The sequence below is a fragment of the Musca domestica genome, unplaced genomic scaffold, assembly GCF_030504385.1.
Source record: "Musca domestica strain aabys unplaced genomic scaffold, Musca_domestica.polishedcontigs.V.1.1 11, whole genome shotgun sequence".
Lineage (NCBI taxonomy): Eukaryota > Metazoa > Arthropoda > Insecta > Diptera > Muscidae > Musca > Musca domestica.
This window is the reverse complement of record NW_026712133.1, coordinates 13,921,769-13,937,453: the sequence shown is the minus strand read 5'-3', so window position 1 is coordinate 13,937,453 and position 15,685 is coordinate 13,921,769. Positions and strand designations below refer to the sequence as shown.

The window sequence follows — 15,685 nt, the reverse complement described above, 5'->3', positions numbered from 1 at the left end:
TTAGTGGAATTATCAACATCTTTTTTATTATTTTTTGTTGTTATTTTCGATGTTAATAAAGAAATAATCTTTCTTTTACTCACGACGTATAAATAATAAGAAAAAAATCCATTAGTTTATTTAAAGATGCAATGAATGTTTTTTTACAACTTTTTCCTGGTCGAATTCTTAAGGCAATTATAATTTTTTTGGCAATCAGTGGTTTATATAATTTTAATCTTATGTCAGACTGGACATATCAAAAAAGTTGCAAGATTCAACCGAAGTGCATCCATCTGACGAATGAAGTGTAATATTTGTGAAGGAGTTGCATAAACTCATGTGAGGGAAAAGAAAGCATTTAGTGTCAAAACAACAGAAGGCAGTGGGAACTAGGAAACATTTGTTTGGTAATAATTTTAAGAAATTTTGTAGAAACATTTAGTATTTTTGCTATTACCTATGAATTAGAAAGTTATTGCTCTGCAGTGGGATTCTCTAACTCATTTTTTGAGTTATTGACAAAAATCGGTAACTTTGAAACCCAAAATTTTGATATAAAAAATAAGTTAATGTTGACAACATAGGTATCTATCGGTAGGTCTTAGCGACAACTTTACTCGTAAATTACCGAAATTATGAGCATTTTTATTTTACCGACTTTTGTCGGTAATTCCAAAAAATGAGTCAGAGAATTCCACTACTGGTCCAAATTCTTGCATTCGATATCGAAAAAGTTTCGTAACAAATTTTTATATGCGCATTTTTTGATTGATAAAAATTAATACTTTTGCACACACATCTGGTCTTCAAATTTGCCATTCAAAACTAGTCAAAAAACTAGTAGCCGGCCGAAATTTGTTCGGTATAGGGAGAATCTTTTCTGAATCAGGTTCTGGAACAGGGCAATTGTAAATATTATAGGAATAGTCCGAAGTGAGATATATTATTTAAAATTCTGTAATAACAAGCAGTAAAGAAAGTCTTAAAGTCGGGCGGGCCGACTTTATGATACCCTACACCACTTTACATATTTAGTAGAGCTTCACGTAAAACAAGTTCTTATGGGAACTTTGTGAGATAAAAATATATATGGGAGCTATATCCAAATCTGATATTATTCCCCAAAATTTCGTCGTTACAGCGTACATATTACGGCTGCGGAGGACAAAAATAACAAATCGGAAGAACCACATATAAGGGAGCTATATCTATATCTGAACCGATTTCGATCAAATTTGACATACTAGTTTCTATACTCAATTTGGTCGTAAGTGCCAAATTCCATCACATTTGGGATAGCATTGCAAGTTTGGCGCACAATAAAAGCCATAACGGCTATATCTAAATTTTGGCCGATTATCTCCAACAGGGTTCGTCCTTGGGTCAAACAAATGATTGGTGCAAAATTTTATCTCGATCGGCAATAAATGCAACCTGTACTTTGATTACAAAATACGTGGACTGACGGACGGACATTCATAAATCGACTCAGAATGTGATTCTATAGAACTATGGTTCTATCTGGTTTCCTTTTGCCCTTTACAAACAAATGCACAGACACATAATACCCTGACCACCTTGTGGTGTAGGGTATAAAAATGCATATTTTCGACGATATTGCGGAATAAATTTTACAATTTTGAAATAAAACTTTTGCTCTCTTCCAGAATCTGCATGGGTTCAGTTTGTGCCATGGTATACATCATGGTAGAAGGATACGGGTAGATGCATCAACGCTTGGAAACATTGATATATTAAAAACATGTAAATGTCTTTTCAAATATAAGTAGATTCTTATATGTTTTCTAATACGACGTCATTCGGAGGTTATTATAACACGCGTTTTCCAACAATTTTTAGGAATTTAAATAATTTTTCATACAACATTTTCAATTCTAAAATTGGTAAAAATGGTATGAATGGTACATTTTTTGCTTTTTTCTTCTGAAATGTTTTTCTTCTTTTCCATTAAAATTTCCGTCTCTATCAAACAAAGTCAGCTGTTGAAAAGTTCAAAATCGCAACTCCTTCCCTTGCCAAAAATCGATTCTTTCGTTTGGCCAAAAATCGATTTTTAAATCCCTAAGTTATTCATAGCTAAATTTTCATCAAGTGCGTGCGCTTCCCGTTCCGGAAATTTTTGTGGCAGCACAAACAAGTACCTATAGATCGTTTTACGTAAACGATAAATTAGACTCGTGCTCCAGCAACGACTGCATTATGGTAATTCCCAAAGAAATACTCAGCGACTACAAGGAGATCTACGAGAAGGCCTTTAAACTCGTCAACGATGAGAGTAAAAATGATCCACCCACAGACCCGTATAGGTCGCATTATGCCGCAAGGGATTTGCTATTGCAAATGAAGGAGAATCTCAAGAATGAATTGGTCTCAGTGCAAGCCGAGGAGGCCGATGATGGTACAGATGACTTCACCTACAAAGTGCTGCAGTCATTTGTTTGTCGTGACTTGGGACGTATTTATGTTTTCTGTGAAGAGCCTAGTACGGGAGAAAAGTGCTTGCAAGATTGTTTGAACTTAGTGCAGGACCGTAAACTGGAACCCCCGGCTATTATACCATATATGGGTGCCATGAACGAAATGGGCATAATCTATGCAAATCGCACTGAGTATAAGAAATCGTTTGAATACTTAGCTGAAGCCGAAAAATCGTATAAGGAATTTATGCAGACCAAGAAAAGTCCATTGGCAATAACTGATGTTTTCGGGACTGCCGACGAAATTGAGCCAGGCAAGGGACTTAAAGAACTGGAAAGTCTGTACACACTTTGCTCATTCTATTTGGCACAGGTCTATGGTCATTTGGGTGAATTAGAAAAATCAGCTCAATACTGTCACATGACATTGAGGCGCCAGGTTGAGGCTAAATCCTATGAACCCATAGACTTTGCCTTAAATGCAGCAACGCTATCGCAGTATTTTATAGGACAAAATATGTTTAAGCAAGCACGTCATCATTTGGCGGCAGCTACTTTGGTGATGTCAGAACACGAAGCAACTATGTTAACACCCCCCAATCTGACAGAGGAACAGAAAGCTGATATTCAGGAGACATTTAAACATCGTTATGCCGATGTGGCCAGATGTTGGGCCAAATATGGTTTGGCGCTGTTATCCGCATCTAAAGATCGTCTCTTCAACGATGATGAAACGAAGTTGGCTGAAGGTGAGTAAAGTAAACATAAAAATATGGGAGTTTATGCAAGCCAGTTTGTTAATGATTAACTTTGATGTGAAGAGAATGATTTAACACAAAGTAGTTCTTAGGAAGGAAGCACATACATAGGAGTCGCCAGCTATTTCACTCGGTGACCTTTGGTAAATTGTGTCCGTAATAGAAAGTATAGGGGGCTACATATAGAAGTAAAAAGAACATTTGAAGAGATGTTGTAGCACGGTGGTTCGATCCGTTCAAATGGCCTTTGTCTCCTGTTTGTTAACATGGGGCATCTTAATAGTGTGTGTTCAATCGCCTTTACATCCTCACATAGTATAATTTATTTGTATAATTTTTGTCAAAAAAATCATATTTCCTTTTCAGACATTACTTTTAATATCAAGGGATATAAGATCGGCCAGTAATCCCGTCTGACGAACAACTTTTTAATTTAAATTTTCCCTGGACAGGAACAGAAACTTGTAAATTCGGACTTTTATTTTTTCGGAACTTTTCTCATAAAGTATACCCATCAAGTATAGTATAAGTATAGTATAGCCAAGTATTTTTGGCAAGCGTTTTTAAGTAGAGCCTGACATCAATGTAAACAAAGTCATGGAAGAAAACGATATGACTTCTACTCGATAGTTTCGACTTAATTTAAATTTGATCATAGAATGTGCTGAGCTGAAAGTCTGTGTCAGTTTTCAGGAGCTTTGGTCGTTCGGAAGCAAAGTCTCGATTTTCGTCTTAAAGATTTTTGCTCTCACATCACTCTTTTCTTCCACTCCATTTTTGACCACTTTTTAATGCGAGCTAGGACGTCAAAGTTTACCCCAATGTAACAATATTATGCTTAAACACTGCATTTTACGTTTTGTGGAAGTATTAACGATTGGTATTACACAATTCCTGGAGAAAATATTCCCAAATACTGAAGGATCCAATAAGCATTGGGAAATAACAAATTTAAATAGGGTTCCTGTAAACAAAACTACATGAATGGACAGATGGTAGCTTATCTGAATATGACCTATTGGTCTACCCCGTCTTCTTTTGTTAGAAAAAAAATTAAAAAGTATTAGTCGGTTTTGCCGACAGATGTTTACCCTCATATATATATATATATTTTGAATACTTTTCAGGAGTAGGTTTCGAAGGAATTCGTCCATTTCCTATCGGACCTAAATAATATAAATATTGCAACATGCCAGGTTTGAATTATATTGATTACTCCCTTCACTTTATATGAAATGTGTGATAATTTTTAAAAAATGTTAATATGCGTGTGGGGTGCCAGATATATTCGACCGAAGCATTCCATTTTCAAACATCGTCTAAAACAGATAAATAAAATTGGTATGGGCAAAATTACAAGAAAATCTAACATTTATATCCAATTTTATGCGAAATCATAAATTCCATATTCATCTCAGGTTTCTGGTTGAGAGAAATATTTAGAGTTTAAGTATTAGAGCAAGTTGAAAAGAATCGCTGTGTTGTTTCGGAAGTTATGACAGATAAAAGAATTGAAATTTGTTATCAATATTTTGAAACCAGGAACCAGAACAAAACCAGGTACTATCTTTGTAACAGATCTTGTGTTGATAGAAATATTAAGATTTGATAAGTCTGAATGGGATCGTGTTATATGAGCTTCACTGATATTCAAAATGTTTATCCTTTGTGGGAGAGGTACCAGAATGAGTGGACCGATATATTACATCTTCGCACCAGACCTTGAATTGATAAAAAATATTGTGATGTGTTTAATTTGATTATTTCGTTTTGGTTTTTCAAAATTGTACCCCTTTGTGGGGGAGGTACCAGAAGGAATGGTCCGACTTTATCATCTTTATAACAGATCTTGTGTTGATGGACATATTGAGATGCGCCAAGTCTGAATGGAATTGGATCTTAATTTCGTGTTTTATAAGTATATAAAATTTTGACCCTTTGTGGGGAAGTTTCCGGAAGTATTGGACCGATATATTCCATATTCACATCAGACCTTGAATTGAAAAAAATATTGTGATGTGTGTAATTTGAAGACAATCGGACACTTACCTCACATATTATAAGAGTTTAAATTATTCCAAATTTTAACCGTTTGTGGGTACCTCTGATGGAGTGGACCGATATTGTCCATTTTTGCACCTGACCTAGCACTGATGCAAATATTACGAAATGCAAAGTTTGAGCAAAATCGGATTATCCTTTCTCTTTCTGTGCAGTAAATTATTTTCTTTGAAAATGTTGACATTTTGTGGGAGAGGTACCAGAAGGAGTGGACCGATATTTCCCATCTCCGAACCTGATCTGAGTTTGACAATAATATTACCATGTACCAAGTTTGGATCAAATCAGATACTCCCCTGAAACGGATTTTGGTCCAAAGAGACCTAGGGTCTAACACCGTTATTTCTATGAGGCACGTTTTAGCCGTATCAAATAATATATACCCTCTGTAGCTATGTAGCTGAGGGTATAATAACCTGTATCATAATGTGGTGTAGGCTATGAAATGCCTCATCTTGTTTTTGGGTATTTTTACGGCCACAATTCTTTTGAAGCTTATTACAAACTGTAGTTTTGCGTAGCCTTTTTCGCACTCATTGTGACTATCAATGCAAATTTTCTTTATCTAAGCTTATATCGTATCGACTGGGCGTCGGTGATCAATCAGTCATTCATACCTTAATCTTTCACATTTAGATACATTATTTAAAATAAAAATAAGCAAATGTAAGTACGACCGGACCGAGGTTTTAAAAAACCCAACATGAAGAAAATAAAAAAAAAAATAATAATATTTCAATTATACAATTTCTTATTATTTTCAATCTTTTTAACCCTGAAAGATGGTACCCATTTGGTTGCAAAATATGTAAAGAATGTTCAAGTGAAAAATATTATGGTGTTAACATTATATTAAACCTTGAATTCGTATTGAAAAATGTTTGCGAACAGGCTTTCTACAGATTGAGATTGTAATAGTGTTTTAACACGTTCGCAAATGCTGCAATTATTGATAGTCATTTTTTTTAACTGCTTTAAAATGGCATTTGATTAAAAATATACTATAGGAGTATTCAGGACATCGTATGAATGGATCTAGTGGCCATTATATTCCAATTTATAAATTAATATGGATACAACTTAGTTGTACAAATTAAATGCTATAACATTCACGACCGCGAACGTGCCTAACTCGATTGAGAATAGTTTGAACGACATCATAACAAGCGTTACGTTTTTGAATTGTCATACCTGTGTTTTTCGAGTCTACTTTCCAATCTGTTTAAACATTACATACAGCAATACTGACATTGCACCGTTGTTCTGAAATCCGTAAAATTGTGTACAACTCTCTTATGTCAACATATGGCCTTGTAGCTGTGTCTGGTTATAATAGATTCCAAGTTCGCTGATAAAATATTCAATATCTTACAAGGAATTCACATTGGTTCAACGCGAACAACACATATTCTAAGAATTCAGGACGAAAAAATGTCTAAAAATAAGTAAAGTATTATATGGGGAAATATATGAATTCGTGGTTTTGTTGTCATGCTGAGCCAACTTGACCTTTCACAGATCCCAGAACGATAGGAAGTAGGTAGACAGCCTCAAGTCTCATAAAAAAACTGATTGCAAAAAAATCTGGAAACCAGCGTGAGTTTTGTTTTCATTTTATAATGGCGCAATAAACAATTTAAACACGGGTTCATATTGAACATGTTTATCTAAAGATACACAGGTAGAATGTGAGGATGCATACATGTAATCTATTTTGTAATTCTTTAATTTTTTAGAACACAAATATTTATTTATACACAAATAAACCGCCATGTTTTTTTTTTTTTTTATTTTCAGATGCCAAACGCTTGAAAATCAATGAAAATGCATATCTTTTTGCTGATTTCCCATTGGATACCTATGAAAAACGTATTACCTGTGATTATTGTTTAACATTTGACGATGCCAAAGAAGTCTATCACTTTGTTATTAAGTGGCTTGATATTGCCAAAGAACATTACAAACCGGATACCGATGCAACTGAGTATGCGAAAATTATTAACGATTTCGCCGAACTGTATCAGCATATTGCTTTCTTTGAAGAAGATCCAGTCAATCAGTCGAAAATGCAAAAACGTCGCGCCAAATACTACGAAGAACTTCTTGAATTGCTCAATCCTACCTTCTACTTGTCCATATGTCGTGAATCGTGGTATGGAGCTGGGCTTGCTTACAGCGCCATACTCGATATTAAATTAGATTTACTTAAAGCTAGTCGTACACCAAATCCCCAGGAATTGGGTAAAATTAATCAAGTCTGCCAGCAAGCCATTAAAAATTTTAAAAGTTACATCGAATCGTATACCGAAAAGGATGGTTCATGGAAACCCAACATGGATGTGGAGGAACAGCGCACTGTTTTGTATGCCCATTTCCATGTGGGAAGACTGCACTACAAAATTATAACTCCCGATCAGAATTTGCAATTAGAAAATCTCTCCAACAGCCTTAAATATTACAAAACCTTCATCGATGAATGCTCCAAATTGGAGGAACCAGCCAAAGCTTTGCAGGCAGAAGTTGGCGTTTGCCGGGAAATGGTTAATTTGTTGCCAATGAAAATAGCAAATGTGAAAAAACGTTTAGCTAAATAAGGAAAAAAGTGCGCTGTGTTAAATTTGTGCTGGATACAAAATATGCATTTCATTCTCACAACAAGAAGGACAAAGAAAGTATGTGTCTAATTTCTTTGTGTTTCTGCCTTACATACCTCTCAACTCTTGTCCATGTCTAGATAATTTATGCTTTTATAAAAATAAAATTGATCTGTATTTATTAATACATAACATTAGATATTGAAATCTATTTTAAGCTTTTTAATTTCAATCTTTCTCAAAAAAAAATATGAATAAATAAATTATCTTTTGAGATTGATTGGTTTTTATCTGTTATGTTTTGCAAATGTAAGCGATTTTTTTGTTCTCAATAAAGCAATATTGACCTAGAAAATATGTATATATGTACGTACTTTTTACTGCAGAATACTGGAAAAAAAATATGAATGAGAGAAATCTTTAGAAAAAGTAGCAATTTTAAACATTTTTAATATTTAAAATATTGTCTACAATTTTAATAAAAAGCAGTTGTCGTATTCACAATAGCATTCTGTGGTGTTGGTAAGACAATTTATAACTAAAATAAGTTCGTTACATTAAATCTTTCAACGTATTAATAAATAAAGGAAAATCTAAAAAAATCTTGCAGACATCCTCGTGTTGCGACTGACAAATAACTGGAGCAACAAATTAGAAATACTAAGCAGCAAAATGTAATATTGTGATGACATGCTTAAATTATAAAATTAATGTTAATGTTATTAATGTGTCATCTCGCATATGTAGACCACATTGGACCACCATAGAACATAATAGTTTTAGTTTCGCATTTCTGTTGATTAAGGGATACATAAAAGCAAATGTCGATATGGCTTTTGTGGTAATAAATAAACTAAATCCGTAGTTTCTAGTGAAGGATTCAAGCAAATCTCCTATTTATGAAAAAATTAAAGTACGGGTTATATTAAGGATGTGCAACAGAGCAAAGAATATATCACCAAAAGTGTAACCCATTCGGAAAAGAAAAGTATGGCAAATGTAAAAACGTTGTATAATATTTGGAATAAACATTCTTGGGGGCAATCCCATTCTATATCGAATTTTGCGACGAAGGTTGATGGGGATTTTGAGACCAAATTCGCTCCAATATTAACATTAAATGATATTTTACTTATACTTACTTGATAATAAATTTAATAAGGTTCAGTGGAAATTTAAAGTTATTTAATTTGTATATAAACCCGTTTTACAAGACTAAGTGAAAGCAGCCTTTGTGACCAATATAACCACTCCTGGCAACAATTTTCAAGGACCAACTTTTAAATTTCGAAAGGGAATGAGCTGTATTATGTTCGATTCCGAACACCCAACAGTTCAGCAGATATAGATGAAAGTTTAACTCAGTAACCATTTCAAAATGTTTAAAAATGTCAATTTATAATTTAAGCATTTCGAGACATGTCACAATTATATATTTAATGATGATTTGTATTTGCAATTATATTTCAGAGATGGGCATAATGCACTGTATTTTTAGTGCACTAATAATTTCACTATCACTGTTCATTTAGTGGATTCTGGATTGTTGTTCCCTTCTCACTTCAATAAACTTCGTTATAGCTGGTATAATACTTATATACATAGTGCTTTTTTGGCTTCGCTAAAATTTAGTGGTAGTGCAATTCTATTTTGAAAAATCACTAAATTTAGTGGTAGTGCTATTAAAATTTCACTACCACTAAAATTTAGTGGTAGTGCAATTTTTTTTAAATATCACTAAAGGGTTATTGGTAGTGCAATTTATTTTTCACTACCACTAACCCTTTAGTGGTAGTGGAATTAAAAATTGCACTACCACTAATTATTTAATTCTTAGTGCACTAAAAATTTAGTGCAATATGCCCAACCCTGTTATATTTTCTACCCTCTATCACACATATTATGGAGGGTTATTATGTTTGTGATTCCGTTTGTAACTCATCGAAATAATAATTTTAGACCCAACAAAGTATATACACTGTGAGATGAAAAAACTGCAACCAACTTCAGACTGCTGACATTTCTAACTAAGTCCGACAGCTGTTAAAATTATTCCAGTGACAGTTCAATATATTGTTTACAAGCGTACAAAAGCATTTTGGTGAGAATTTTCCAGAAAAAAATTATTCGTGATGGAATTCAAGCGTGATAGTTTGATTCCTTTATATTTGGCTAGAAAAAAAGTGGCTATTTTTAGAGCACTCCAGGATTTAAATGTGAATAAATATTTTGTGTCTCGTACCGTCGCTCGTTACCGTGATACTGGTAACGTAGCCCGACGTCAAGGAAGTGGACGGAGAAAACAGTAACATCAGCAGAAATGGTTCGAAAAGTAAATCGCGTCGCAGTGACCGAAAAATGGCTCATGAGCTGAACATATCGCAATATTCCATTCGGTAAATATTGCCAAATGAGCTCGGGGTAAAGCCTTTGAAATTGCAACAGAAAGAAAATAGAGTCAAAAGAGCTAAAGAGTTGCTTCGCTTGGCCGAAAGTGGTGAACTGCCGATTTTGGTTTTATTTCCGAAATTTTTTGCTTTCACTCAATAAAATTAAAAAAAAATAAATGTACAAATTATGGCGTTTGACTTCGTTGCAGTTTCTTTAGCTTTTTTAGCTACATTTTTCAATGTAAATGTCAAAAATCCACAAAAGGAGTTCCTTCTGAGTACTTTACCCTCTGGAAGAATATTGTCTATATAGGACTACGATATCAAATATCCCCCACATAACGGTACCTCCCAATATACGGTATTTTGGTGATTTTAGCTACATTTTCAATGGAATTTTCTAAAAATCCATACTAGAAGTTTTTTCGAAGCACTTTACTCCCTGGAAAAGTACTATCTATTTAGGCCGTCATCTTCGTATAGCCTCCAATATTCGGTATTTTAATGATTTTGGCGACATTATTCAACGGAGTTGTTTCAAATTTCGTATTTAGAATTCGTAATGGGAACTACAATCTAAATTAAAAAAAATTAAATTTGTTTCAAAATGTTTGTTTCAAAGTTCGGCCCAGCCTTTTTTACTTGTTCCATTTGAATTTTATAATATTTACTATATTTTTTTTAATCATCTATTTATTTTTTTACACGCAATGTCTTTCGTTTTATTTGTTGTATTGAAATTTTAGCGAAATTCTGGAATCTTTCGAGACAAAATACGAAAACTGATATCCTTGTGTACACATGTATCGGTGATAGGGTTATTTATATTTACTACCTAAGCCCAATTGCATTCCCTTGAGCTATGCTATGCTTAAGATGGTGCGCCCCTATCGTCAGTCCGGTAACACTCTTTGTGAATTCAATTCACAAGAAGTTGTGTCGCCATGCATCCGCGTAACCATAGTTCAGATCGTTTTAAACAGTCGTCGAGTGAACATCGATCAGTGCTTACCAGCTTGCAACCACAAAATGAACACAAATTTCGCCCGAATGTGGATGGCCAACAATATGGAAAGGAAAATGGAATCTCTGTTGCATAGGAAAAGTATACTTGAAAAATCGCTAGCAAACATTGAAGATTCTTCACAATTGTCGTATGAAGTAGTTCTTTTGGCCAATATTTACACTGACATTGGACAACTCTACATGGTTCGTGAAGATTTCAACAAAGCCGAGACTTTCTTTCAGAAATGCCTCAAACTTGTTACACATCGCGATATGAAAAAAGAAGCTGTTTTACCATATACCAAAACACTGCTGGATCTCGCTGTTATAGCTATTAAACAATCGGATAATAAGAAGGCCCTCTCCTTTCTAACGGATGCTGAAAATGCCTACATGGATTTCAAGAGGAGTCAAGTGGATGACAAAGAAGTTGACAAACTAGATGCCATGATAATTGAAGCATTCTATAGTAAAATTACCACGAGGTTTGCCCAAGTATATGATAATTTGAAAATATTTGATATGTCGGCCAAATATAATTATTCAACATTAAAGCGCGCTATTGAAAACGAATCGTATGACAATGGCGATATGGCAGAACAATCGGCCGATCTGGCCAATTATTATATCAAACTAAATAAATTTAAGGAAGCCAGACGATATATGGCAGCTTCCAACTATTTTGTCGATCAACAACAAAACAATTGGGAAGCAAATGTATTTGGAACTGTCAAAACGGCGGTTGGCCATTTGAGCCGTCATTGGGCGAAATATGGTATTGCCTTGCTGTTGGCATCGAAGAAACGTTTACAGAATGATGAGGATAATTTAACGGCAGGTATGTGTAAATTAAAAAAACTTTTTGAATTTCAGTATATTGTTGTGGTATTAGTTGAATATATGACGGTGAGAACTGTCAAAGAGACTTATGTGGAATTGTATCTCCGACAAAATTTAGTAAAAACGATTTTGTATTGAATATACCTCCCATACAGGGTGATATAAAAAAACTGGAACAAAGTCAAACGCCATAATTTTTACATTTTTTTTTAAATTTTATTGAATGAAAGCAAAAAATATCGAAAATAGCATCAAATTTTAGAATAAGTTTAGATTGGATCGAATTGCTCTCCTTTGGCACGAATTATGGCCTTAAAACGGCAAATGAAACCATCACACGCTGCCCGAATGTTGCTCCGCGGTATTTTGGCCCATTCCCGGCGAAGCTCTTGCTTGCGGTGATCGACACTTTGGTATTTTTTAGTGCCAACCTTGCTTTCAAAAATACTCCAGACACAATAGTCCAACGGATTGCTATCCGGAAATTTTGCTGGCCATTGTGCCCTGGAAATGAAGCGAGGAACCTCATTTTGTAACCATTCTTGGGTGGCGCGTGCTGAGTGCGACGGTGCTAAGTCCTGTTGGAATGTCCAAGGTCTGCGGCCAAAATGTTTGCGTGCCCAAGGCTTTAATACATCCTCCAGAATATTTTCGCGATAATATTCGGCATTTATTCTGATGTCACGGTCGATTAATACAAGCGGAGAGCGACCATCGGCTGTTATGGCGGTCCACGCCATCACCATGGCCGACGCTTGAGTTCTGGTAGCCAAACGAAGGTGTACATTTTTAGCTGACCTCTTTGGCAAGTAAACACGATCATTTTGTTTGTTTACAAACTACTGAACAACGAATGTTTTCTCATCGGAGATAACCAAATTGGGCAGTTCACAACTTTCGGCCAAGCGAAGCAAGTCATTAGCTCTTTTAAGTCTATCTTCTTTCTGTTGCGGTGCAAGTTCCTGCACTTTTTGGAATTTCAATGGCTTTACCCCGAGCTAATTTTTCAGTATTTGCCGAATGGAATAATTTGATATGTTCAGCTCACGAGCCATTTTTCGGCCACTTTGAAGCGGGTTTCGATCAAGTCGCTTCTTTACTTTTTCGAACCATATCGCTCGTCACGGTAACGAGCGATGGTACGAGTACAAAAGATTTATTCACATTTAAATGCAGAAGTGCTCTAACGATAGCCATTTGTGGTTTTGCAGCCAAATATAAAGAAATGACACTATTACGCTTGAATTCCATCACGAATAACATTTTTTTTCTGGAAAATTCTCACCAAAAAAATGGAAAATAGTTAATCTAGATTCCCGTTTTCATATACTCCCCTTCCCCAGGCACATTTGCGTTTTATAACATGTCTTTTTTTTTTCTGTATCACTATGCATCTGTATTTGTGAATATATTATAAACAAATTTATTATGATTATATTGAATATATTATTATTATTAATATTATTATTATTATTACTATTATTATTATTATTATTATTATTATTATTATTATTATTATTATTATTATTATTATTATTATTATTATTATTATTATTACTATTATTATTATTATAATTATTATTATTATTAATATTATTACTAATAATATATACCATATAATTTGCAGTTATCAAATACCGTTTGCATTTAAAAAAAAATAAAGAATATCTTCATGCGGTTTCCCTATTTTCTGCTTTTCAGATATGGACAAGATGGAGCTGGACAACCAAATGCCACTCTTGTTCGACAAATTACCATTAGCCAATTATGAAAATCAAATATCAATTGGTTATCGTACCACATTCAAGGAGGCGAAAAGAGTATTCTTGTTCGCCAAGAAATGGCTGGAGAAGGCCAAAGAAATTTACACACCGGATGGCGATATACTTCTTTATGCCGATGTAATGAAGGATTCCGCCAGACTTTACGATTACATGTCGTTTTTCGAAACCGATTGGCGAAACCAATTCAAAATGCAAAAAATGCGTATCAAATACTGTGAAGAACTTCTAGATAACCTTGATCCGCAAACACGCATGCCAATATGCCGTGAATGTTGGAATGAAGCGGCACTGGGTTACAGCGCTCAACTGCTACTCAAATGGCGATTCATTGTCGAAGAAATCAACACTTCTCCAAAGATTCGCAATGAGGTACAGCAATTGACGGAAAGTGCCATTGAAAAGTTCAAAAACTTAATTACCTCGTTTGGAGGTAATTTGAGCCAGGTGATACCCAAATTGACATTCGACGAAAAGAAAATGTGCATGGATGCCCACTATAAACTGGCCATACTATATGGTCGAGGTATAGATACCGGCAAACCTGAACCAATTAATAAGTGTATATTTTATTTTAAGACATTTGTCGAAGAATGCAGCAAGGATGAGAGATTGAGAATTGAATTAAAATCAGATATTGAAATTTCACGAGAACAGATAGTAAAGATTAAGGCTGCGTTTGGACACATGAGGAAGATTAAAAGCTAATTATGTGCAATCAGATGCTCTGTTCAAGAACCTACTACATTTCCAATTTTTACCATTTTTGCCTTATAAATTTGAAAAGTTCTGCAATTTTTTTTTGTCGTACGGGAACACACCTATTATGAACTATTATGAATTCTTGAATGCCGTTTGTATGTTTGTGCAATATGAATAAAGAATGTTTTAAATAAATTTCCACCAACTATATTTGTTTTATTAGAAACCGCATAGAAATAATATGCTCTCAAATTTTTATTGAATGATTCTATCATTAGGGGCAGACCTTAGGATCATAGCCAGTGCCGACGGTGTACCTAACTTTACTAGTGGCAAATTTGCATCTGGTTATTCTGAACTGAAGCCAAAATATTCTTACCACGATTTAAAATAATTTTTGCGACTAATGAATACATGGACAATGAAACGCTCCCGCCGCCAGCGTACGAAAATAAACTTTACCAAATGTTTGCAATCGTTTTGTTCTGTATTTTCTTGAAGAACGAAACGAAACACAACCGATATTAAGATAACGGGACTTCTTTTGTATTTTGTTCTGTTTATGTAGATGAGTGGAAACAAAAAAAAAAACTGAAATGTACTCCGCTGGATGACGCAACATTGCAAACGAAACAGTACAAAACTAATTGCAAACGATTGCAAACGTTTCCCTGTATATTAACTCATTACAAAAAAGTAAAAACCAATATTTATTTAAATTCATGTTTTTTTATTTATTTATTACGTCCATAATACAATGGCAACTGTGTAAAAAACAATATTTACAATGACGGCTCTAAATATAGCAGTCCTCATTTCGCTCAGCAATCGTTTGCAAACGTTTGCAAAGGTTTCCCGGCGATTCGTTCGCAAACGATGCAGCTCGGCAAAACACAGCCGAAGTACATGAAGGCAATCGTATTGTTTGTATACTTCTGACATTGAAATGTTTGCGGTATTGTTTTGTTTGAAGTACAAAACGATTGAAAATAGTTTTAAAGTTTGTGACTTCGTGGGAGCAGTACGTTATTCGTTTCGTTTGTTTTCGTTCGCTGCCCGCCGCTAATCTTCGAAAAAGTTCGAAGCATTTGTTTCAGGAGAAGTCATTCTAACCCAACATTTTAAAATTATCAA

At 34.5% G+C, this 15,685-nt stretch overlaps 2 protein-coding genes across 2 annotated transcripts; both read left to right on the top strand.

Annotated features, from left to right (window-relative positions):
* The first annotated feature begins 2,059 nt into the window (after window positions 1–2,059).
* LOC101898606 (KIF-binding protein) lies at window positions 2,060–8,196 on the top strand. Its single transcript, XM_005183432.4, has 2 exons — window positions 2,060–3,169; window positions 7,037–8,196. The coding sequence occupies exons 1-2, from the start codon at window positions 2,203–2,205 to the stop codon at window positions 7,831–7,833; spliced, it is 1,764 nt and encodes a 587-aa protein (XP_005183489.1). The 5' UTR covers window positions 2,060–2,202; the 3' UTR covers window positions 7,834–8,196.
* Window positions 8,197–11,084: 2,888 nt separating this feature from the next.
* Window positions 11,085–14,756, top strand: LOC101899479 (KIF-binding protein). Its single transcript, XM_011294201.2, has 2 exons — window positions 11,085–12,066; window positions 13,770–14,756. The coding sequence occupies exons 1-2, from the start codon at window positions 11,091–11,093 to the stop codon at window positions 14,555–14,557; spliced, it is 1,764 nt and encodes a 587-aa protein (XP_011292503.2). The 5' UTR covers window positions 11,085–11,090; the 3' UTR covers window positions 14,558–14,756.
* The last annotated feature ends 929 nt before the right edge of the window (window positions 14,757–15,685 follow it).

Excerpts from the sequence above, each read along its gene's own strand:
- LOC101898606 (XM_005183432.4), top strand. The coding sequence starts at position 2,203 with ATGGTAATTCCCAAAGAAATACTCAGCGACTACAAGGAGATCTACGAG. Across the intron at positions 3,170-7,036 it reads TGAAACGAAGTTGGCTGAAG|ATGCCAAACGCTTGAAAATC; the intron begins GTGAGTAAAGTA and ends TTTTATTTTCAG.
- LOC101899479 (XM_011294201.2), top strand. The coding sequence starts at position 11,091 with ATGCTTAAGATGGTGCGCCCCTATCGTCAGTCCGGTAACACTCTTTGT. Across the intron at positions 12,067-13,769 it reads TGAGGATAATTTAACGGCAG|ATATGGACAAGATGGAGCTG; the intron begins GTATGTGTAAAT and ends TCTGCTTTTCAG.